Genomic DNA, 25,627 nt, shown 5'->3' on the forward strand with positions numbered 1-25,627 from the left:
AAAGGGGAACCCTCTTACACTGTTGGTGGGAATGCAAACTGGTACAGCCACTCTGGAAAACAGTGTGGAGGTTCCTTAAAAAGTTAAAAATAGAGCTACCCTATGACCCAGCAATTGCACTACTAAGTATTTATCCAAAGGATACGAACATAGAGATTTGAAGGGGTACCTACACCCCAATGTTTATAGCAGGAATGTCCACAATGGCCAAACAATGGAAAGACCTGAGATGTCCTTGACATGGGTAAAGAAGTTGTGTGTACACACACACACACACACACAGGAATATTACTCAGCCATCAAAAAGAATGAAATCTTGCCATTTGCAAGGACGTGGATAGAACTAGAGGGTGTTATGCTAAGCGAAATAAGTCAGTCAGGGAAAGACAAATACCATATGATTGCATTCATATGTGGAATTTAAGAAACAGAACAGATGAACATAGTGGAAGGGAAGGAAAAATAAAATAAGATAAAAGCAGAGAGGGAGGCAAACTGTAAGAGACTCAACTCTAGGGAACAAACTGAGTGTTGCTGGAGGGGAGGTGGATGGGGGAATGGGATAACTCGGTAATGGGCATTTAGGAGCACACTTAAAGTAATGAGCACTGGGTGTTGTATACAACTGATGAATCACTGAATTCTCCCTCTGAATCCTATAAAAAAACTGGAAATAATCCAGATATTCTTCAACAAATGAATTGTTAAACTGTGGTGCAATGTGATACTACTGAGCAATAAAAAGGAGCAAACTATTGATATATTCAACAATCTGGATAAATCTCAAGAGAATTATACCACATGGAAAAAAAGAAAAAACTTTTCCAAAGGTTTATACACTGTGTGATTACAAATACATAACATTTTTGAAATGACAAATTAGTGAAAAGGAGAACAGATGAGTAATGTCAGATGAGGAGGGAGCAGGGCTGGAAGGAAGTTAAGTGTGGGTATAATAGTGCAACATGAAGGATTCTTGTGGTGATGGGAATGTCCTGCATTGACAGTGACTACATCGGTGTCAATATCCTGGTTGTGACGTGTGCTATCGTTTCACAGGTTAGGAAAACTGCGATTTCTCTGTTGTATTTGTTACAACTGCATGTGACCCTACAATTATCTCAAAATAAAATATTTAATAATAAAAAAACCCAAATGAATAATATTACAGCTTGGATTCTGTGTTGGTAAAAAAGAGTTAATATAAAGGACAAGTTGGGATAATTGTCAACATTTAAATATTTACTGTATGTGTTAGAAAATTGTATTTTATCAATATTAAATTTCCTGATTTTGACAATTGCCCTCACTTTATGTAAGAAAATTTCTTTGGTTTTAGGAGATGCATTGGATTATTATGGGTGGTGAATCTTGATATGCAATTTCCTCTCAAGTAGTTCAGCAACAAACAAAAGAACACTGACTTAAAATATATACATACAGGGTTTGTGTGTGTGTGTGTGTGTACACAAGAGAAAAAAGTAATAAAGCAACTGTGCCACAATGTTAACAGTGAGTAAAGAGTATATGGGGTCATTGTAATATTTTTGTAACTTCTCTGTATGTTTAAATTTATTTTCCAAAAATAAAATATTTAATTAAAAAAAGTCCTCCATTAAGGCAACAAATTGCCAGAGGATAGAGAATAATTTAGGAAAGGTAACAGATGCCAATTCATAATCTGTTTTAGTTCTACCCTGAAATCCATGCCAGGAAATTGAAACTTAAGAGTTCTGTTTGCTTCAATTTATCTCCACTCACTCCTTAAAAGATTGTGTTTGCCCAAAGGAGTTCTATGGGAGAGATTCAATCTACACACCTAAAAAGAAAACTCGTAATTTATTTTTGGAACCATACAAAATAAAATAAAGTTTAAAAATAAAAAAAGCATATCTTGATAAAATGCAGAGGAAAATAGACAAGGGAAAGAGTTGTGGAGGAGAACGAGCAAACAAGTCACATGAAACCAGAAGTGTTTGTGGAGAAATGAGCTATGTGAAGTACTAATACATATTTTATTAGTCATTGATTTTCCCCCCTTTTTCTTAAAACACCACTTGCCCTTATCCCATGCAACAAAGCCTGTCCTTTTCCTAGAACAAAAATTAGCATCAGGTTCTATAAATTGTTCCTCAACTTGTACAAAGAACTTTTCTCTAAAAGTAGCTTTCCACAGTAAAGGAGAACTAGATAATCCCATAAAGTCAGCCAAACGTCTTCCTCTATGACTAAATTTTTAAGCAGAATTTTCAAGTGAGGCAGTTAGGTATGGCTTCTCGTCTGGCACTTCAAATTAAAAAGGAAAAAGAGAAGGAAATCCATCTTCAATTTTCAGCGAAACCATGCAAGCTACAGAAAATGCTTCTTAGGGCACAAACTTTTTCTTTCTTTCTTCCTTTCTTTCTTTCTCTTTCTTTTTTTTTCTTTCTTTCTCTTTTTCTTCCTTCCTTCCTCTTTTTTTAAGATTTCATTTATTTATTTGAGAGAGAGTGAGAGAGAGCACAAGCTGGGGAGGGGCAGAGTGAGAGGGAGAACCAGGCTCCTCGCTGAGCAGGGAGCCGGCTGCAGGACTTGATCCCAGGACTCCAGGATCATGACTCCAGCCAAAGGCAGACGCTTAAGGGACTTTCTTTTGAAGCAACTATTACGCAGTTTCAATTTAAACTCTTACTTGCCTCGTTTTGAGAAATGTCAACCAATGCTTTCAGAGAGCACCATCTTGTTAGATCTTCCCATCTTAAGTTCTGAGGCATAAACAGTTTACTTTCTTTACCCTTTGTGCACCCCTATTCACCATGTCTGTCCTCTTCTGCTGGCTCCGCAGAACAGCAGCAGAACAAAGGAATAAGGACTTTATACCTGTGTGCCACATTTCATTGAATCTACAAGTCATCGATTTTAAGATACACAATTTCAGAAATTACGAAAGACAAAATGTTATGTATACTATGAAACACCAAACAACTGTAAGCCATATCCTTTTTTTAATATTTAAATTCTCTTAGCCCACTTACAGTACATCATTAGTTTCACGTGTAGTGTTCAATAATTTATCAGTTTCTGTAACACTCAGTGCTCATCACATTACATGCCCTCCTCAATGATGCATGATCATAAAAAGCCAGATAAAAAGACCCATGTATTCTTGGAATCGTAGGCAAAGGGCAAGTACCAGAAGCATAGCATATATCTTTAAAAGCCAAAATCCCCCGCGGCTCGCTGGGTCTCCCGAGCTCCCGGGTGGGGGCGTGCATCGCTCCTCCTCCCCGCGCCGAGGTAGCGGCGCAGCCCGCCTCTCGCTGAGTTTCACTTTCCATTCAGTGGGAAACGAAAGCTGGGCGGCCGCGGTGGGTGGGCGGGGCCTGAGCCAACCGGGGAGGAGCGGCCTGCGATCTAGCGCTAGGCCAGATGACTTGAGGACCCCGCCGCAGCTCCGCGGCCCTTGTGCATTCTCCGCCGAGCTCGGTGCCAGCAAGGTTAGAGAAGCTTTTTCTGAGTTTCCCTAACATCGAACTTCGCAGAGGAGGTTTGACGCTTCCGTGGAAATTGAGGCAAGTTTGGTGTTAATTTTGGAAGCTTTCTTTCCAGGGAAGACATCCAAGGGGGCTTTGCTCAGATGCCACCTGGGCAATCAAGGAATTTATTTGGATTTTGCAAATTATAATAATGGTCTATATTCATTACATACATATATTGGACCCATGATTTTTTTGCAACCTGATATATTTATTTGGACTTCTTGCGTTTTGTTTTTAATTTAAAAAGAAATTCCAAAAGTGTTGCAACCTTGTAAAAAATTTTGAAAAAAATGCAGACAGATGAGTAGAGTAGAAACCGAAATTTCTCTTACTCCTCAATTCAGTATCATTTTTCTGTATACTTTACCAGAAATTTTCATCCATACAAGTCATTAAAATTATTTTGTAATTTGCCTTTTCCCACTTAACAGTATATGATGGACCTCTTTTCATTGCAAAACATATAGATATGTCAACCTCATTTTTAAAAAACTGATGTATAATATGGCAAGTACATCATTCATTTAAATAATTCGTAAGCATTTATGTTGTTTCTAGTTTTTACTGGTATAGATGCAGCACTACACGTTTATGTACACATTCATGTGAATATATTGTGAAAAATTCCTAGAAGTGGAATTGCTGGGTCAGTGAGCATATATATTGAGAAATTTGAAAGATTTTGTCAAATTGTGCAAATCAGAGTGTTTTAGTCTTAATCCCCCTCCAACCTCCTCTCCTTTTTTTTCCTGGAAGAAAGCTAAGTTTAGATGTTTAAACATAAAACTTCATTCTATGACTCTTGAAAATCTGGGTTCAAAGTGTTTGAAAATTAAAACAGTGGCTGTAACTGCATGTTTTATAGCATTGAGGTAGTTATACTTTGAAATTGTTTCAGAAAACAAGGCAAATTATTTGTATTTTATTTATTTTTATTTTATTTTTATAACTTTTATTTATTTATTTATTTATTTATTTATTTATTTATTTATTTATTTATTTAGAGAGGGGAGAAGGCCACCAGAAGAGAGAGAGAGAATCTCAAGCAGGCTCCATGCTCAGCGCAGAGCCTGACCTGGGGCTCAATCTCAGGACCCTGCAATCATGACTTGAGCCAAAATCAAGAGTCGGACACTTAACCAACTGAGCCACCCAGGCGCCCCTTAAACAAGGCAAATGTTTTAAAACATTTAAAAACATTTCTTTATAGTGTTATGTAGTGGCAGAGTGAGGCGGGAGGAGGGTGTTTAAATCTAGATATCTAGGCTATCTAACGTGTTCATAGGAACAAAATGGGTAGAATAACATAGGTATATAGTTCCATCTTTATTTATGGAGCACTATCAAAGAACTAAAAAAAAAGTTTTTTGTTTTGTTTTTCCTTTTTCACTATTAAAAATGTGGTTTTGGCACTTCTATTTTGTTTTAATTTTTTAAATTTTTAATTTTTTATTATTATGTTCAGTTAGCCAACATATAGTATGTCATTAGTTTTTGATGTAGTGTTCAAGGATTCATTAGTTGCGTATTATACCCAGTGCTTATCACAACACGTGCTTCTGGCACTTTTACACAATGATGGGCTTGCAAAGGGGAAATACTTAACATGTACACAGCCTCAGAAGGTAAGTCCTAATGCCTTCCACATGGGCTGTTTCTTTTAGAGAGAGTAGTCCCAAGATTCATTCCCTCTTATTTGGGGTTTCGTCTGGTATGTTCTAATCCGTGTACAGAGCACATTACCATTACTCAAGAAACATACAACAAATGATTAAAGATGAAGTCTAAATTTGTTGTTGCCTTGATGGGTTGGATTTGAAAGACTGTGCTGCGAGGTGGTTTGTATCATGTTCTATGCATGTTAATTTTGTTCCTCTTAGGGCATTTAAAGACAGTCAGTTTTCTTTATGGAGAGTCCAGTTGTGGGTAAAGAGCTCAGTTAGCGACCCAGGCCACCCAGGTTTCCTGCATCACATTTTTTGCTCTTTCTTGGAAGACCCTGATTGATTCTGTTGCTACAGTGATGGTGGACTTAGACCTGCTTCTATCATTCACATCTACTTATTTTAAGGTTAAAAATTTGGGGAAGGTTGGGAGCTAGGTTGGTTTAGTTCTTTGGAACCAAAAAGCATTTAAAAAATAATAGACTATTTTTTAGAGCAGTTTTAGGTTTACAGCAAATTTGAGTGGGAAGTACAGAGTTCCCATATACCCTGTCTCTCCCCCCACCTTCATCTCAACCATTATCAATATCTGGCACCAGAGTCGTAGATTTGCTGCTGTTGATGAGCCTATACTGATAAATCATTATCATCAAAAGTTCATACTTTACAATGGGGTTCACTCTTGGTGTTGTACATTATATGAGTTTTGACAAATGTATAATGACGTGTATCCACCATTATAGTATCATACAGAAGAATTTCAGTGCCCTAAAAATCCTCTTTGGGGGCCAGTTTTTTGAGTCAAGGCTTGAGTTTGGAAATTCAGCTTCCTTGGAATAAAACTATCCTTTTTTCTTTGGTGTGTGCCTATCACCACCTGCTTAGCTCAACTGCATGTTCTCTGCCAACTCCGTCTTTCTCCATCCTTAGATCTCTAGGTTTCATTTCTTTTTTTTAATTTTAAAGATTTTATTTATTTATTTGAGAGAGAGAATGAGAGAGAGCATGAGAAGGTGAGGGTCAGAGGAAGAAGCAGACTCCCCGCTGAGCAGGGAGCCCGATGCGGGACTCCATCCCAGGACTCCAGGATCATGACCTGAGCCGAAGGCAGGGGCCTAACCAACTGAGCCACCCAGGCACCCTAGGTTTCATTTTCCTTCCTTTTGTAGCCACACCTACCTGTTTCCCCTTTGTGATCAGCTCTGAAGATTTTCCGTTTGGAATCTGGCCTGCCAGCCTACCCAAATGATACTCTCCACTGGGTTTTACTGCTGCTATATTTGGCTGACATAAGTAGTTTTGAGGTTTTTTTTTTTTAAGATTTTATTTATTTGCCAGAGAGAGCACGAGAGAGAGTGAGAGCACAAGCCGGCAGAACTGCAGGCAGAGGGAGAGGGAGAAGCAGGCTTCCCGCTGAGCAGGGAGCCGGATGCGGGGCTTGATCCCAGGACCGTGGGATCATGGCATAAGCTGAAGGCAGACAGACGCTTAACCAACTGAGCCACCCAGGCATCCCAGTTTTGAGTCTTGATAGAATACAGAACAATGTATCTGGAAAACACAGGCTGGTCCTTTTCTACTCTGTTTCATCAGATTTCCCTCAGTGTCGTCTTAAAATCCTATTTCTTGCTCATGGAATTACCAACTGCCATCATTTCTCTCTTAGTTTAACCTTTCAGGCTGAGCCTCATAAGACTATGAGATTGTTTTTATTTATTTATTTAATTTATTAAGAGACTATTAAGACTGTTTATGACTACTGAAAATAAATACTAAGTAAAAGAGGTTATTATCTGAGTCATTTAACATGATTTATTAATATATGCCATTTATATACTTAGGTGTTTCCCAACTTCCAATTTTCACCTTTGCTTCATATCTTATAAAAGAATTAAAAAGAAATTTGAACAGTTCTTCTCATCCCTAATTTGTTAATTTTTTGGATCTTGAAATAGGAACACTATTGCCAGCAAAGGTTCCCTTAAGAGATATTAAATCTATCCCCTACATGAATTACTGCTTATTTAAAAATTGCATATTAGTTAATAACAAGAAGTTTGGAAATTAAGAGAAATAATAAAAAAATGAAAAGAGTGATTTATAATCCCACTAATGAGAGTTACTTTTTAATGACATTTTTGGTATATTTCATCCCAGTCTTTCTTCTCTCTCTCTCTCTCTCTGTAGTTATATTTATGTTTTAAAAAATTAGGTTCATACCATATGATTTTTTTATAATTTCTTTTTTTATTCAATGAAATGTTATAGTCATTTCCCCATCTTTCTTAGTCTAAAATGATTGTAATGTCACCGTAGTATTTCATTTTATGAGTGTGTCATAATTTACTTATCTTTTATTGTTGCATTTCCTTTTTTTTTTTTTTTTGCCATTGTAAATAGTGCTTCAGCTCTTGAATTTGAAAGCATCCTTTTATTTTTTGGCAGTTGACAACAACAAAAAAATCCCCCTTTGAAAAATCATCTAGTGTTAATTAAGGAGGAACAAAAAGATATTTAAAAGAATAGACAAAATGGTAATGGAATGATTTCACCCCATTTTCCTAAATGCTGCACTTTTCCTCATCAGTATTTCATTTTATTTGTAAAACACTTAAGGAAAAGAGGCCATAAAAGTGCAACTCTTACATAGAGCTTTATATGTATCTCTGATTATTTTTTATTTATTAAGTTTTAATTTTAATTCCAGTATAGTTAACATACAGTGTTTTATATTAATTTTAGGTGTACAGTATAGTGATTCAATCATTCCATACATAATCCAGTGCTCATCATGACGAGTGCACTCCTTAATCCCCATCACCTATTTCACCCATTATTTTCTTAATTTAGTATTAATTGGTACTCTTTCAGCTACAAGTGACAGAAAGCCTTTTCAAACTAATTTTAAAAACAGCAGAGGAGGGGCATCTGGGTGGCTCAGTTGGTTAAGTGTCTCCCTTCAGCTCAGGTCATGGTCTCAGGGTCCTGGGATAGTATCAGAGTATGAAAATGGAGATAGTTTTTTTTTTTTATTATTATATTCAATTAGCCAACATATGGTACATCGTTAGTTTTTGATGGAGTGTTCAACAATTCATTAGTTTTTAAAAGGAAAATGTGATTCTGCTACCAAAAGGAGGGGCAGTGGGCTGGCATAAATGACAGATGTTCACTATGATCATTGTTGAGGTCGTGATAAATGTTGCCAAATTTGTGTCAAGGCTGGCTATAGCAGCTTTTACTCCCAATGCCAGAGTATGGAATGCTTGTGCAGTGGAAGTATGGAAAGCTGGTTGGTGCTGCTAGACCTGGACCAAGAGTGTTCTATCTTCCATATCTCCATAAATAAGCAACATAAGGTTTTCACTAATGACTTCCTTAAATGCAAATAAAGCAACCAGGAAATCGTGCACTTTTAGGGAAACTAATACAGAAGATTCTTCATGAAACTAATTAAAGGTTGTTGTCTTGTGTTGAAACCTGTATGTCACTGGTCAACCCTTGACATCCTAAGCTTCTTTAGTACTTGTTGTCTAGAACATCTTCTCAAACTTTAATGCATATATAGATAGCCAGGAATCTTGTGAAAATGCAGATTTAATTCAGTAGGTCTGCAGTGGGGCCTAATATTCTGTCTTTTTAATAGACTTCCAGGTGATGCTGATGCTGCTGGCCCAGAGACCTGCTTTTCTTTTCTTTTTTTAAAGTTTTTAATTTAAATTTGATTTAGTTAACATATAGTATATTATTAGTTTCAATATATAGTATATTATTATTTTCAGGTAGTTATTCATCAGTTGCATATGACACCCAGTGCTCATTACATCAAGTGCCTTCCTTAATGCTCATCACCCAGTCACTGCATCTTCCCCCGCCACCTCCCCTCCAGCACCCTCAATTTGTGCCCTAGAGTTAAGAGTCTCTTATGGTTTGCCTCCCTCTCTGTTTTTATCTTATTTTATTTTTCCTTCCCTTCCCCTATGTTCATCTGTTCTGTTTCTTAAATTCCGTATATTAGTGAAATCATATGGTATGTCTCTTTTTCTGACTGACTTATTTTGCTTAGTATAATACTAATTCCATCCACGTTGATGGAAGTAAATGGTAAGTATTTTTTTTTTGATGGTTGAGTAGTATTCCATTGTATATATATACTACTTCTTTATCCATTCATCTGTCGATGGACATCTCGGCTCTTGCCATTGTTTGGCTACTGTGGACATTGCTGCTATAAACATTGGGGTGTATGTGCCCTTTCGAATCACTATGTTTGTATCCTTTGGATAAATACCTAGTAGTGTAATTGCTGGGTCATAGGGTATCTCTATTTTTAACTTTTTAAGGAACCTCCACACTGTTTTCCAGAGTGGCTGTATCAGTTTGCATTCCCACCAACAGTGTAAGAGGGTTCCCCTTTCTCCACATCCTCACCAACATCTGTTGTTTCTTGAGTTGTTCATTTTAGCCATTCTGACCACTGTTATGTGGTATCTCATTGTGGTTTTGATCTATATTTTCTTGATGCCGAGTGATGTGGAGCATCTTTTCATGTGTCTGTTGGCCATTTGGGATGTCTTCTTTGGAGAAATGTTCATGTCTTCTGCCCATTACTTGACTGGATTATTTGTTCTTTGGGTGTTGAGCTTGAAAAGTTCTTTATAGATTTTGGATACTAGCCCTTTATCTGATTTGCCATTTGCAAATATCTTCTCCCATTCTCTATGTTGTCTTTCAGTTTAGTGGACTGTTTCCTTCGCTGTGCAAGAGCTTTTTATCTTGATGAAGTCCCAAAAGTTCATTTTTGCTTTTGTTTCCCTTGCCTTTGGAGACTTGTCTAGCAAGAAGTTACTGGGGCCGAGGTAAAAGAATTTGCTGCCTGTGCTCTCCTCTAGGATTTTGATGGACTCCTGCAGAGACCTGCTTTTCTAAGTAGCAAGATTTAAGACCAGTGGTTCCCAATATTTTAACAAAACAAAAAATCAGGACCCACCCCCTCAAAATAATAATTGGTCTTTTAGTATCCATTATTTGAGAAAACACATTGAAAATTACTATACATCCAGAAAAACTTTTACATGAGGTTGTGTTTTTGTAGTCATGACAGCATCTGCCTACATTTTGGCACCTTTTGGCAGAACACTAAAGAGCTGAGTTAAAATCAATATTTGGTTACAGTTGAGCCATCTGCCCCTCATCGTTACTTAAATGTGCACCAATTTCAGTATCTTCATTGGAATAGAAGGACGGGAGGACCTTATAGCAGGTATCAATGAGAAATATTTGTATTCTCAAGAGGACTTTTAGTTTGGTTATTTCAGTAGTTTTCAGTGAACAAACTGAAGGCACTAAGTTCTGTAAACTATAGCATTAGGCTTTTTTTGTGTGATTAGAGTAGCCTTCTAAGCACATAATGTCTACCGTTCCATAGTGTTTGAACATCTCATGTGAGTCCAACAGAACAATTCCAAAATCTCTTTGGTATCAAGTAGTGTGCTCTTGACTGATGAAGAACTGCTGTCTTTCTCCTTTGGTCAGAATTTCTGTTACATTCTTCTGTGCTATAATTACTTTCTGAACACATACTGAAGGATATGAGCAAATCACTGTATGCGGGAGAGACTACATAACTTGCCAGTCCTGTGGTAAAGTAAAAATGTGGGGCTCCTTGTTAAAAATTATTAAGAATTTCAAGTCTATAACAAGGCAAGCATTAAACCAAGCCTGGGCTCTCCTGAGCACAGGTCTCTGCAACTACACAGTTTGCACACTCATGAAGCTGGTCCTGACTGTATGTTTGTGATTCCTAAACCATTCATAGCCTTCACCTTGTTTGTTCCACTGTTTCTGGCACTGACATTTTAAAAACTGTTTTTTCAGTCCATAAATATTTTTTCAATCAGATTTGCAAGGAGAGAATCCTGGCTGAATTCACCATTAATCCATCATGCTCTTAAATTTAAAAAAGACTCTGGTTGTTTCTGCCTGTTCAGATAGATACCTGATGTACATGATATAGAAATGGCACATTTAAAATTGCCAGTTTTTTTGTGTGTGGCCAGCAGAATGTAATTCAGGAAAATTATTTTTAGGGGAATGTTTTCTTTATTTAAATTAACATATAATGTATTATTTATTTCAGGGATACAGGTCTGTGATTCATCAGTCTTATACCATTCACAGCGCTCACCATAGCACATACCCTCCCCAGTGTCCATCACCCAGCCACCCCATCCCTCCCACCCCCCTCCACTCCAGCAACCCTCAGTTTGTTTCCTGAGAGTAAGAGTCTCTTATGGTCAGTGTTTTGTAGTATATTTAGAGTTGTACAACCATCTCCTCATAGTTAGCACATTCTCTTCACCCACAAAAGAAACTTTATACATAGTAGCAGTTATTTCTCATTCTTCTTCTCCTTCCTCTAGACAACCACTAATCTACTTTCTGTCTCTATAGATGTGTCTATTCTGGACATTTCATACAAATGGATTCATATGTGTGTTTTTTTGTTACTGGCTCCTTTCACTTAACATGTGTTCAAGGTCATGTCATACCATGTATCAGTACTTTATTCCTTTTAATTGCTGAATAATATTCCATAGTATGCATATGCCATATTTTGTTTATCCATTCATCTGTTGATGGACATTTGGGTTGTTCCCAATTTTGGTTATTATGAATAATACTACTATATGTATTTACAACTTTTCGTGTGGTCATATGTTTTCACTGCTCTTGGGTATATACCTAAAAATGGAATTGTTGAGTCATGTGGTAACTCTATGTTTAACATTTTGAAGAAATGACAAACTGGTTTTCTAAAGATCTTGCACCATTGTACATAGCCACCAACAAGGTATGAGAGTTTCAATTTCTTCACATCCTTGCCAATACTTGTTATTGTCTGTCTTTTCAATTGTAGCCATACTACTCAATGTGTAGTGGTAGCTTATCGTGGTTTTGATTTGCGTTTTCTTAATGACTAATAATGTTGATTATCTTTCAAAAAAAAAAAAAGAGTCTCTTATGGTTTGTCTCCCTCTCTGGTTTCATCTTTTTCATTTTTTCCTCCCTTCCCCTATGATCCTCTGCCTTGTTTGTCAAATTCTACATATCAGTGAGATCATCTAATAATTGTCTTTCTCTGATTGACTTATTTCGCTTAGCATAATACCCTCTAGTTCCATCCATGTCATTGCAAATGGCAAGATTTCATTTTTTTGATGGCTGCATAATACTCCATTGTATATATATACCACATCTTCTTTATCCATTCATCTGTTGATGGACATCTAGGCTCTTTCCATAGTTTGGCTATTGTGGACATTGCTGCTATAAACGTTGGGGTGCACGTAACCCTTCGGATCACTACATTTGTATCTTTGGGGTAAATATCCAGTAGTGTAATTGCTGGGTCATAAGGTAGCTCTATTTTCAAATTTTTGAGGAACCTCCATACTGTTTTCCAGAGTGGCTGCACCAGCTTGCATTCCTACCAACAGTGTAGGAGGGTTCTAGGGGCATATTTTCCAGAGCAGTGTCCCCAAGAGTCATAGTTTGGACAATTCTTAGAAGTTTCATTTCCAACTATCAAATTGAATGACAGTCTAAAGCAATCATTTGGATAACAGTTTTTAGCTTTCATAAATAGACTAAACACTTAAGGGCTGTGTGCTTGATCCAGTTTGTGTAGTATGTGATCTTTGAAGTTTGACTAGTGAGAACAAACTGTTAGGGGTACCCCATTAGTCTCTAAACTTTTCTTCTTTTTTTTTAATTTTAAAATATTTTTTATCATACCTGGATTGAGGGATGATTTATTACTGACTTTTTAGTATATGTATTTGGAATTTTTCACCTCATGATAATTTTAGGTTGTAATGTTGACATTCTGCTTTTAATTCATCTTCATAAGATGTAAAGAATTTGCAAATAGGATCTTTTTCTTGAAAGACTAATGGCATTGGGAATAAGTAATTAAAATTTAAATACAATTCTTATAATAATAAGTATAAAAGTGAAACAGTACCATTGGAAAGATGTAGCTGATTCAGATATGAAATGGAAAGGTGTATCAAAAATAAAAATGATTGGGGCACCTGGGTGGGTCAGTCAGTTAACTGAGTCTGACTTCGGCTCAGGTCATGATCCCAGGGTCCTGGGATCGAGCCCTGCCTTGGGCTCTCTGCTCAGTGGGGATTCTGCTTCTCCCTCTGCTGCCCTCTCTCTCTGTCAAATAAATAAATAAATAAAATCTTTAAAAAAGAATAAAAAAATACAATCCTTAAAGATTATTTTATTTAGTATTATGATTGGTGGTATACCAAACAATTTTATAAAGCATAGAAGTGATACATTCTTAACTTTATTAGTTGAAATTACTTTTTAATTTAATAAACTTAATAAACTATTTAGCAAATTTATTCTCTCTTTAATATATGTATTAATTTTCAATTTATTTTCCTTTTTTAAGATCTTAAAATGATAGTTTATACATAAAAGTATGGCCCAGGGGCGTCTGGGTGGCTCAGTCATTAAGCGTCTGCCTTTGGCTCAGGTCATGATCCCAGGGTCCCGGGATCGAGTCCCACATCGGGTTCCCTCCTCGGCGGGAAGCCTGCTCTCCCTCTCCCACTCCCGCTGCTTGTGTTCCTGCTCTCACTATCTCTGTCTCTGTCAAATAAATAAATAAAATCTTAAAAAAAAAAAAAAGTATGGCCCAAACTATCCATTTTTGCAACATTTAACTTTTGCAGTAAAAATTATGCACTTATATCTCAACATATAAAGTATATGAGATTTTCTGCTCTTAATTATGTGTGTAGTATTTGCAACTGCATATTCAGATAATAACAGCTAATCCACGTGACCTCCCTTTTTGTTACACTGATTATATATGCTTGTAACCAAAGTGATCACTTGATCATGCACAAGTCCAAGGACACCAGAAATGCCACTGAAGTGTGTTTTATTAACTGGACTTTCAGAGGCTGAGGCCAGAGTTGAAGCCAAGGAGCAGATCTTGGCTAAATAATGACATTGAAACCACACTTTGGGCTTTTCTACTTCATCTGAAAAATTTAAGTCTTCCTATAATGTTTAGAATTCTTCTGGATACAGTGCCACTTTCACTGAGTGTCCTGGCCATAGGTAGGAGTGACTGATCTTTCCATATGCTTTAGGGTTTTCATATTATGTCTTTTATTTTATGTTGTTTAACGTGTGCTCATTTTTATTTACTTGGTACATGGCTTGGCAGTCTTTCTTCAGCTCATTTCTACCTGGATATTTTTTACATATTCCACTGGGGGACAGTGCCTACATACCCAAACTTAGTTTGGCTTCTTTATTTTTTTCACTAGAAGACACTACAGTAAGAGTTTTGTGACAGCACATCTCCGTGTGTGTGTGTGTGTATAAGATTTATTTATTTATTTGACAGAGGGAGAAAGAGAGAGAGAGCGCACAGCAGGCAGAGCTATAGGCAGAAGGAGAGGGAGAAGCAGGCTCCCTACTGAGCAGGGAGCCTGATGTGGGACTCGACCCCAGGACCCTGGGATCATGACCTGAGCTGAAGGCAGACGCTTAACCGACTGAGTCACACAGGCGCCCCAGCACATCTCCCTTTAAGGACTCCTCATCATAGTCAGTTAAAACTGAGTGTTTTAATAAACAAAGTGACTTGGTATAAGTTCAGATTCATCATTAGTATTAGTTCTGCCTTAACTGCTTGAACTGTGGCATGAACTCTGTGCGGAGAGAATGATTATTTTTGGCCTATGTTAGACCATGTCTTCCTCAGACCATTAGCCTTGACTCCAAGTTCCAATTAATTACTTAATTACTTAATTACAAAACCCTTAGGAAACCCCTTCACCCCCAAACTAGACTTTTCCTAGCAATAACACAGTAACGTGCTCTTCACTTGTTTCATCCCTCTGCCTCCCCATCAGAGGTTAGTCATCACCTGATCTTGTGGTTTTCATTATTTATTTAAAGAGCTTTATTACACACATATATATTGTTGCCTAAACAACATAATATTCCATTTTCCCCGAGTCTGAATATATTTTGACTCAATATTATGTTTCTAAGAGTCACCATATTGTGACATGTGCTATAATTCCTTCAAATGCAACTGATGAATATTATTTCATTGTATAAATTTATTACAGCTTATGCACCCATTCTTCTGTCCATTGGGTTGAGTGCTTGGATTTTTTCCATGTCTTTGCTATTATAAATGGTACCACTAAGAACATTCTTATATATGTCTCCAGGGACGTGTAAGAATTTCTGTTGGAATTTTTGGGTTGAAGTTAAGTGAATGTTTAACTTTTTTTTTTAATTTAAATTCAATTAGCCAAGGTATAGTACATCACTGGTTTTTTATATAATGTTCAGTAATTCATCAGTTCAGTATTACACCCAGTGAATGTTTAACTTCACAAGATGATGCCAAATTGTTTTGCCAAGTGATTGTACCATTTTACACCCCTCTCCTGATAGTATATAAATGATCCTATTTATCTACATCCCCTCCAAAACTTTGTTCAGACAGAATTCTTAATTGTTGCAAACTGAATAGTATAAAATGGTATCTCATTGTGGTCATGATTTGCATTTCCCTGACTACTAGTGACCAGTTACTTTTTATAAAAATTATAATTTTGGAATGTTCACATTTTATTCTAGTCCTAGTTTGGACTCACCTATGCAAATTTGCTTATATAATCCTTTGTACACTTTTCCCCACATTCTCCTCCCCCAACCCCTGATCTTCTTTGCATATCACCTGCCTTGCCTCAAGGTGCCCCTTATTTCAAACCATACCCTTTCTTCTTTAATAAATAATTCCTAAAAAAACACAAAACAAAACCAAATAAACTCAATTCCAGACTCACTTATTTTTTCCATGAAAACCTGTCCTTGTAAACATCAGTGAACTTAGGTTATTTCATTTAACCACTGAGTCCTGATGGGTCGCTCACACCACACTGGTCAGTGTATAAACTAGTGCAAGGCACTTAGCAACATTATTAAGAATAAGCTTTGTACACTTGGACCTTGTAATTACATTTCTTTTTTTTTAATTTAAAACAAAAAGAAATAAAAGGTATTCAGATTGGCAAAGAGGAAGTCAAACTCTCTTTTCGCAGATGACATGATACTTTATGTGGAAAATCCAAAAGACTCCACCCCCAAATTACTAGAACTCATACAGCAATTCAGTAACATGGCAGGATACAAAATCAATGCACAGAAATCAGTTGCTTTCTTATACACTAACAATGCAACTGTAGAAAGAGAAATTAGAGAAACGATTCCATTTACTGTAGCACCAAAAACCATAAGGTACCTCGGAATAAACCTAACCAAAGAGGTAAAGGATCTATATTCTAGGAACTACAAAACACTCATGAAAGAAATTGAAGAAGACACAAAAAGATGGAAAAACATGCCATGCTCATGGATCGGAAGAATAAACATTGTTAAAATGTCTAAGCTACCCAGAGCAATCTATACCTTCAATGCCATCCTGATCAAAATTCCAATGACATTTTTCAAAGTGCTGGAACAAACAATCCTAAAATTTGTATGGAATCAGAAAAGACCCCGAATCACCAAGGAGATGCTGAAAAAGAAAAAGCTGGGGGCATCACATTGCCCAATTTCAAGCTCTATTACAAAGCAGTGATCACCAAGACAGCATGGTACTGGCACAAAAACAGACACATAGACCAATGGAACAGAATCGAGAGCCCAGATATGGACCCTCAGCTCTATGGTCAAATAATCTTCGACAAAGCAAGAAAAAATATGCAATGGAAAAAAGGCATCTCTTCAATAAATGGTGCTGGGAAAATTGGACAGCCACATGCAGAAGAATGAAACCCAACCATTCTCTAACACCATACACAAAATAAACTCAAAATGGATGAAAGACCTCCATGTGAGACAGGAATCCATCAAAATCCTAGAGGAGAACAGGAGCAGTAACCTCTTTGACATCGGCCACAGCAACTTCTTTCAAGATACATCTCCAAAGGCTAGCGAAATAAAAGCAAAAATGAACTTTTGGGACTTCATCAAGATAAAAACATTCTGCACAGCAAAGGAAACAGTCAACAAAACAAAGAGGCAACCCACAGAATGGGAGAAGATATTTGCAAATGACACTATAGATAAAGGGCTAGTACCCAAGATCTATAAAGAATTTCTCAAACTCAACACCCAAAAAACAAATAATCAAGTCAAATAATGGGCAGAAGATATGAACAGACACTTCTCCGAAGAAGACATACAAATGGCTAACAGACACATGAAAAAATGTTCATCATTATTAGCCATCAGGGAAATCCAAATCAAAACCACATTGAGATACCACCTTACAAACCAGTTAGAATGGCAAAAATTGACAAGGCAAGAAACAAATATTGGAGAGGTCGTGGAGAAAGGGGAACCCTCTTACACTGTTGGTGGGAATGCAAGTTGGTATAGCCACTTTGGAAAACAGTATGAAGGTGCCTCAAAAAATTAAAAATAGAGCTACCCTATGACCCAACAATTGTGCTCCTGGGTATTTACCCTAAAGACACAGATGTAGTGAAAAGAAGGGCCATATGCACCCCAGTGTTCATAGCAGCAATGTCCACGATAGCCAAACTGGAAGGAGCTGAGATGCCCTTCAACAGATGAATGGATAAAGAAGATGCGGTCCATATATACAATGGAATATTACTCAGCCATCAGAAAGGATGAATACCCAACTTTTACATCAACATGGATGGGACTAGAGAAGATTATGCTAAGTGAAATAAGTCAAGCAGAGATAGTCAATTATCATATGGTTTCACTTATTTGTGGAACATAAGGAATAGCATGGAGGACATTAGGAGAAGGAAGGGGAAAGTGAAGGGGGGAAAATCAGAGGGAGAGATGAACCATGAGAGACTATGGACTCTGAGAAACAAACAGGGTTTTAGAGGGGAGGTGGATGGGGGATGGGTTAGCCTGGTGATGGGTTTTAAGGAGGGCACGTACTGCATGGAGCACTGGGTGTTATATGAAAACAATGGATTGTGGATCACTACATCAAAAACAAATGATGTATGGTGACTAACACAACAAAACAAAATTAAAAAAATTAAATTAGCCAACATATAGTACATCATTAGTTTCAGAGTTAGTGTTCAATAATTTGTCAGTTGTGTATAACACCCAGTGCTCATCATATCACGTGCCCTCTTAATGCCCATCATCCATTGTAATTACATTTCTAAGAATCTATCCTAAAGCTTGATTTAACGTCTGGTTCTTTCTGATGGTCAGATAAACTAGAGGGCTGCAGATTTATTGGCATGGAGACAGGGGAACAACTGAGGAAATCTTTCATATATGCCCCTGAGTGGAGAGAAGGGAGACATAGAGAAGACAATATAATTTATGCTTCCCAGCTTAGACCTGGGCACAGGACTGAGAACCCTGGACAGAGAGCAGCTGCAGGCAGAAGTTGAAGCCCTTTCAGAAGGAATTCAGTGAAATCTAAGGGCACAAGGCAGTGGGAGGAGCTGGGCATGTATCCCACTTCCACATCAAGGCCCTACTTGGAAATAGGAGGGAACCTTAATTCATTGATTGTTTTACCTTGCATTGCCTTGCAGGTACTCAGTGGATATTCTGGAGTGGTGGTAGGGTGCAGTTGTTGTCACCTTGTTCCAAAACACATGAGAGACTCCTCCTGAGATTCCAAAATATGCTTTGGAGCATTTACGGTTGGCTGAAGTCTGTGTTGTCAGGAGAAAGTAAAAGAGTAGGGGGATTTTGTTTTATGTGGTTAATATGACCTCATTTATAGCTAAGTTTTGTTGTGTCCATGGACCTTTAGTTTGCATGAGGGACATCAGATAGGTAGAGAAAAGTTTTATGCCTAAAAATGTTCACTATAGTGTATTTGTTACAACTGTAAAAAATTGAAAAATAACCAGAATAGTCCACAAATTTTTATTGCTACATCAGTCATCAAAAGGTATTTATAAAGAGCTTGGGAAAATTTGTTATAATGTGAAATAAGAAAAACAGTAAAATATCAGCCATGTCAAAAATATTTAGGAAAAAGTACACCTGGGAGGCTCAGTTGGTTAAGCATCCACTTCTTGATTTCAGCTCAGGTCATGATCTCAGGATCGTGGGATCGAGCCCCAAGTGGAACTCTGTGCTGACTGTGGAGCCTGCTTGGGGTTCTCTCTCCATCTCCCACTATTATTCCCCTGCTCTCTCTCTCAAAAAAAAGTATATATATATACATATATATATATAGGAAAAAAGATTGATACATACCAAGTAGTGGTTATCCTTAGGTCCTGGGACAATGAGTGATTAATATTTTCTTCATTTTACATTTCTGCATTTTACAAATATTCTCCATAAGCTAGCATTATTTGAAAAATAACAACCTTAAAAATTATAATAAAAATCTTTAAAAAATACATATATTTCTTTGCTTGGTGGGTATTTGTGTATGTACAAGGGGACTGTTTTCTCTAGGAACAGCAGTGATTTCTCTTTCCAGCTGCCACGGTAATTCTCCAGAATACATAATTCAGTGGGACACATTTGAATGCTTCCACTTGATTAAAATGAATATCTAGAAGGAATCACAGGCTTCATCTTTAGAATGTAAACAAGAGGTCTCACCCTCCAACCACCATTCAATTCCTTTCTATACTCTCTCTTTCAAGGGCTAGCCCAGCTTCTGCTTACAGACAAATTACTGCTGCTGTAGTTGGCTTGCTGGCTGTGAGAAAGTTCTTTATTTTGAAATGAAATCTATTTCTTAGTAGTTTTCACACATTAGGTAGTTTGACCTCCCCTACCCTCATGCCCCAAACACAAGAAATCTAAGTAAATCTAATTATGTCTCTTCCACATGATAGCCTTTTATGTATTTGAAAGCATTAAGTCCTTATTCTTTCGTGTGTTCATTCATTCATTCAATGTTTATTTATTGAATGCCCACAAATGCTCTGTGCAAAGTGTAATGGAAGCAGTTGAAGAAACAAACTCCCTGCCTTCCAGATGCTCACAGTTTAGGGTCTCAGGTCAGATGTTGAAACTCTGAGATGTGTATGCAGGAGGTTAGTGGGGAGTACCCTTGGGAACAAGAGGTGAGCAAAACAGGGACAGGCAGAGGGAAGAGCTGCCAGATAGATGCAACAGAGGCCTCGGCTGATTTTAAGGGGAGTTCTGGGGCTTGCTGACCCTTCAGAGCTATTTCACCTTAAGGCAAGGTGGTAAGATTTTTATACCCGCTATTGTCCAGTCATTGGATAGGGATAAATTTCTTTTCAAGGGTAAATTACTGGACAGGGACTCAGTGGGGAGCTGTCAACCAGTGCTCCCTTGAGCCTGAGAAATCGTGTTGGTCCTGCAGGAAGAGTGTGTGCGGTGCATCACTATCCTGTACAAGTGGAGAGAGAGCTATTTCCCACAACAGAATATAGCAAACCAGTTATTTGACTAGCTCTGAGTACAAGGTGCATGGACACATAGACAACGTGTAGGCTCACCTGAGGAGCCAGGACAGGCTTCCCAGGAAGTCAAGGGTATGGATAGCAAGGAGAGTGCTTGTGAGCAGTTTTTAGGTGGTAGAATTGACAGTCCTCGATGATTGTTTGGGCCTGGGAGTGAGGAGAAAGGAGACACCCAAGTTTCTGGTCTGGACCCCCTTGGTGCCTGTTGTGCTATTTGCCAGAGTAGAGAACCTGCGGGAAAGAGTTTTATGGCAGTCTGCTCTGAAGAAGAAAAAAATGGAAACATGTGGGACAAAGGTAAGGAGTGTCTAGCCTAGTTGTCATTTCTAGCCATAGAGCTTTATAAGCCAAACATTTCTTTCAGACTAAGACTTGTCTGTTTTTGTTTTTGTTTTTAATTTTGTTAGTTAACATACAGTGCAGTAGGGGCACCTGGGTGGCTCAGGCGGTTAAGTGTCTACTTTCAGCTCAGGTCATGATCCCAGAGTCCTGGGATCGAGCCCCACATCAGGCTCCCTGCTCAGCAGGGGGCCTGCTTCTCCCTCTATTCCTCACCCCACTCTTGTGCTCTCTCTCACTCTCTCTCTTTAAAAAAAACATACAGTGCAGTATTGGTTTCTGGAATAGAATTCAGTGATTTATCACTTACATATAACCCGGTGCTCATCACAAGTCCTCCCTCCTTCCCTCCCTCCCTCCCTCCCTCCCTCTCTCCTTTCCTTCCTTCCTTCCTTAATTTTTAATTTAAATTCTATTTAGTTAACATATAGTATATTATTAGTTTGAGGGTAGAATGTAGTGATTCATCAGTTGCATATAATACTCAGTGCTCATTACATCAAGTGCCCTCCTTAATGTCCATTATCCAGTTACCCCATCTCCCCACCCACCTCCCCTCCAGCAACCCTGTTTGTTTACTATAGTTAAGAGTCTCTTATGGTTTGCCTCTCTGTTTTTGTTTTTGTTTTTTAAAAGATTTTATTTATTTATTTGACACAGAGAGAGAACAATCAGGGGGAGCTGTGGAGGAAGAGGAAGAAGCAGGCTCACCACCGAGCCGGGAGCCAGATATGGGGTCAGATCCCAGGACCCTGGGATCATGGCCTGAGCCAAAAGCAGACGCCCAACCGACTGAGCCACCCTGGCGCCCCTCCATCTCTGTTTTTATCTTATTTTATTTTTCCTTCCCTTCCCCTCTGTTCATCTGTTTTGTTTCTTAAATTCCACATATAAGTGAGATCATATGGTATTTGTCTTTCTCTGATTTATTTCACTTAGCATAATACACTCTAGCTCCATCCACATAAGACTTGTCTCTTTGGAATCAGAACTCACATGAATATGCTTTCCCTCTTCCCTTATCCTTACCTACCTGTGGTGTGTTTTCACAGGACTCCCACCAAAGCTGGCTCATATGAGCTCTTCCTGGAAGTGTGCAGTCCTGAAGACAGGCTGGGCAGCCAGTGGCCTAGGGATTTTGGAATGATCTCTAATGAGTCAGGTGTTGGGGTCCCTGAGGAAATTTTCCAGTGCATCCTGGCTGTCTCAGCATTTCTCAGCAGAACCCATTGAGAAGAAGGAAGAGAACAACATGAAGAAGAAGGAGCAGCTAAAGGAGCGCCTCAGTGCCTGGGACTGTCCTCATGGTCATTAGATCCCTCACATCTTTCTCTTTTTGCTGCATAGAAATGCTTTGCTCACCCACTGTACTCCGAAACAGCAGAACTTTGTGGTTAATGACTCCTGATTTCTTATGCCTCCATTTCTGCATCTGTAAAATGGGAATAATCATAGTACTGAACACATAGGGTTGTTGGGAGGGGTAAGTGAGATAATCTGTGGAAAGTGCTTCAAATTAATGCTTGGCTTCTAGCAGCAGCCAGCATTAGTTTCTATCTTTACTGTTACACCTGTGTGCTAGGATGTCCTAGAGGCAAGATGCTTCTGCTGATTCAGGAGCCGAAATCTGTGATTACTTGCTGTCCCTGGATTTTTTTTCATCTTAATGCCCTGTTTCATATACACAAAAGTCTTTTACCCAGGAACTCTGAGATTAGTGGTATTTCCTCCCTCTTAAAGTACTCCCCTTGTGGGGTCAGCTGAGCCCGAGTTAAGTTGGGAAAGGAGAGATTGGTTGCTAGTACATCAGAGAAATGCTGTCTTTTGGCTTTCTCACATCTTCTTAAGTTATTTTTGGCCTCCAGCCTCTGGAGGTGAGCTTAGATTAGTGAATCTCCCCCAGAGCTTTTTTTTTCCTTTTTTTTTTTTCTCCTGATTTCCTTCAGCCACATGGTGGGGACTGGGCAGGGGCCTTTCCACTGGAGTCTGAAATAGACTATCTAGGAAATTACTTTTCTCTCTGAGCTCCGTGGATGTCCATTCTGACTCAACTCTGTAGGGAACAACTTAAGTGGGAGGAATGCTCCCAGTTATGCTTTCTGTAATGTTTCTTTGTCTTTGCTCTTATAACAATTGCTTGTACTACTCATTTTACATTGCACAATACTCTTTCTTGCGACAGCTCTTTTCCTAATGAACTATTAAAAGTTTTACTGCTGGATGTGAGGGCAATCTGGCTGCGACATCTGTCACCCCGTTGATTGCCAGGGTTGATGCGGTTGATCTGGCTGGCTAGGCAGGTGTCCCCTTCCTCCCTCACCACTCCACGGGCGCCCCGCCCGAAGCTGCGCGCTTGGTCCAAGAGGACGACCTTCCCTGATAGGGGAGGACGGTTATTCCATCAAGGGTATACGAGTAGCCGCGCTCCCCTGCTAGGACCCCCAAACAAGCTCTCCAGGTCCATTTGTAGGAGAATGTAGGGTAGTCAAGCTTCTGAGACTCCAGACATGTCCAAATGAGGCACTGCAGGTGGCAGTCTGCCTTGCTTTAAAAAAAAATTTTTTTTACTGCTATTTCGCTTTTCAGAGTCGCATGCTTTATTTCTCCTCTCCCAATTTTTTGCAAGCTCTTTAGTGAAGTCTTTGTACCTCTGAGAGTATTTTGCAGGATTTCATGTCCTTAGTAGATCTTAGAAAAACATTTGATTTTTATTGAGTCCCTTAGCTTGCCCTTGTCCTCAGTATTTTTTTTCTCTCTTCCCTGTATAGGCCCAGTTGGTTTACACAACATTGGACAGACCTGCTGCCTTAACTCCCTGATTCAGGTATTAATTATGAATGTGGGCTTCACCAAGATATTGAAGAGGTAAGACTAACATGTATATTATTGTACGTTTTCATATATTCAGTTTTTCACAGTGACTTGTACTTTTAAGTCTTCTTTGAACAGTTGCCAGAGAAAAGATCTTGTTCTGAACAATCTAGACTACACACTATAATCACCTAAGAAGTTTAAAAAGAAATATGAATGCCTGTTTCCACCACCAGATATTTGGTTTCAGTTGGTCTAGGGTGGGGCTCAGGGGGAGTGGGAGAGGGAGGAGGCTCTCTGCTGAGCAGGGAGCCCAATGCGGGGCTTGATCCCAGGACCCTGTATGTACACACACGTATGTACTTTATCACACATTCTTTTTTAAAAAAGGTTTATTTACTTATTGATTTAATTAAATTATTTTTTAGAAAGGTTTTTTTCTTGCCCCTAAATTCTTTTTTTAAAGTTTTTTATTTCAATTTCAGTTAGTTAACATACAGTGTAATATTAGTTTCAGGCGTACAATATAGTGATTCAGCACTTCCATACATCACCTGGTGCTCATCACAAGTGCACTCCTTAGTCCCCATCACCTATTTCACCCATCCCCACCCACCTCCCCTCTAGTAACAAGCAGTTTGTTCTCTGTAGTTAAGAATCTGTTTCTTAGTTGGCCCCTCCCTTTCTTTTTACCCCTAAGCTCATTTGTTTTGTTTCTTAAATTCCATAAATGAGTGCAATCCTATGGTATTGTCTTTCTCTGACTCATTTCCGCTTAGCAAAATACTCCTCGCTCCATCCATGTTGTTGCAAATGGCAAGAATTCATTCTTTTTTTATGGTCCAGTAATATTCCATTATATTTTGGAATAATAATATAATGGAATATTAATATAATAACCTCTTTGGTTAGGTTTATTCCTAGGTATCTTACGGTTTTTGGTGCAATTGTAAATAGGATCGATTCCTTGATTCCTCTTTCTTCTGTCTCATTGTTACTGTATAGAAATACAGCTGATTTCTGTGCATTGATTTTATATCCTGAATTCCCATATCAGTTCTAGCAGTTTTTTGGTGGAGTCTTTTGGGTTTTCCACATAGAGTATCATGTCATCTGTGAAGTGTGAGAATTTGACTTCTTTGCCTATTTGGATGCCTTTTATTTCTTTTTGTTGCCAGATTGCTTAGGCTAGGACTTCTAGTACTATGTAGAAAAACAGTGGTGAGAATGTTCTGTCCCTGTCCTGTTCATGAGCTTAGGGGGAAAAGCTCTCAGTTTTTCTCCATTGAGGATGATACTTTCTGTGGGTTTTTGTATGTCTTTTATGATCTTGAGGTATGTTCTCTCTATCCCTACATGGTGGAAAGTTTTTAACAAGAAGGGATGTTGTATTTTGTCAAATGCTTTTTCTGCATCTGAGAGAATCATATGGTTCTTGTCCTTTCTTTTATTAATGTGGTATATCACATTGACTGATTTATGGATATTGTTACAAACCTTGCAGCCGAGGAATAAATCCCACTTGGTCCTGGCAAATAATCCTTTGAATGTACTGTTGGATCCTATTACCTAGTATCTTGGTGAGAATTTTTGCATCCATGTTCATCTGGGACATGGGTCTGAATTCTCCTTTTTGATGGGGTCTTTGTCCGGTTTGTCTGGTTTGGGGATAAGTGTAATGCTGGCCTCAAAGAATGAGTTTGGAAGTTTTCCTTCCATTTCTATTTTTGGAACCAACTTCAGAAAAATAGGTATTAGTTCTTCT

General features: G+C 38.3%; 1 protein-coding gene across 7 annotated transcripts in view; it reads left to right on the top strand.

The window, feature by feature from the left end:
- Positions 1-3,388: 3,388 nt before the first annotated feature.
- USP18 (ubiquitin specific peptidase 18) overlaps positions 3,389-25,627 on the top strand; it is an 82,959-nt gene continuing 60,720 nt past the window's right edge. For 3 of the 7 annotated variants that reach the window (XM_064591826.1, XM_064591828.1, XM_064591827.1), the window contains exons 1-2: positions 21,794-22,358; positions 23,820-23,916. In XM_064591826.1, the coding sequence (XP_064447896.1) occupies positions 22,205-22,358; positions 23,820-23,916 (251 nt within the window). In that variant the 5' untranslated portion in view covers positions 21,794-22,204. The other 4 variants (XM_064591824.1, XM_064591822.1, XM_064591823.1 and 1 more) reach the window with 4 other exon arrangements.

This window comes from Mirounga angustirostris, unplaced genomic scaffold (assembly GCF_029215605.1).
Source record: "Mirounga angustirostris isolate CCGP_5_RB_7025 unplaced genomic scaffold, mMirAng1.0.hap1 SCAF_5, whole genome shotgun sequence".
Taxonomy (NCBI): Eukaryota; Metazoa; Chordata; class Mammalia; order Carnivora; family Phocidae; genus Mirounga; species Mirounga angustirostris.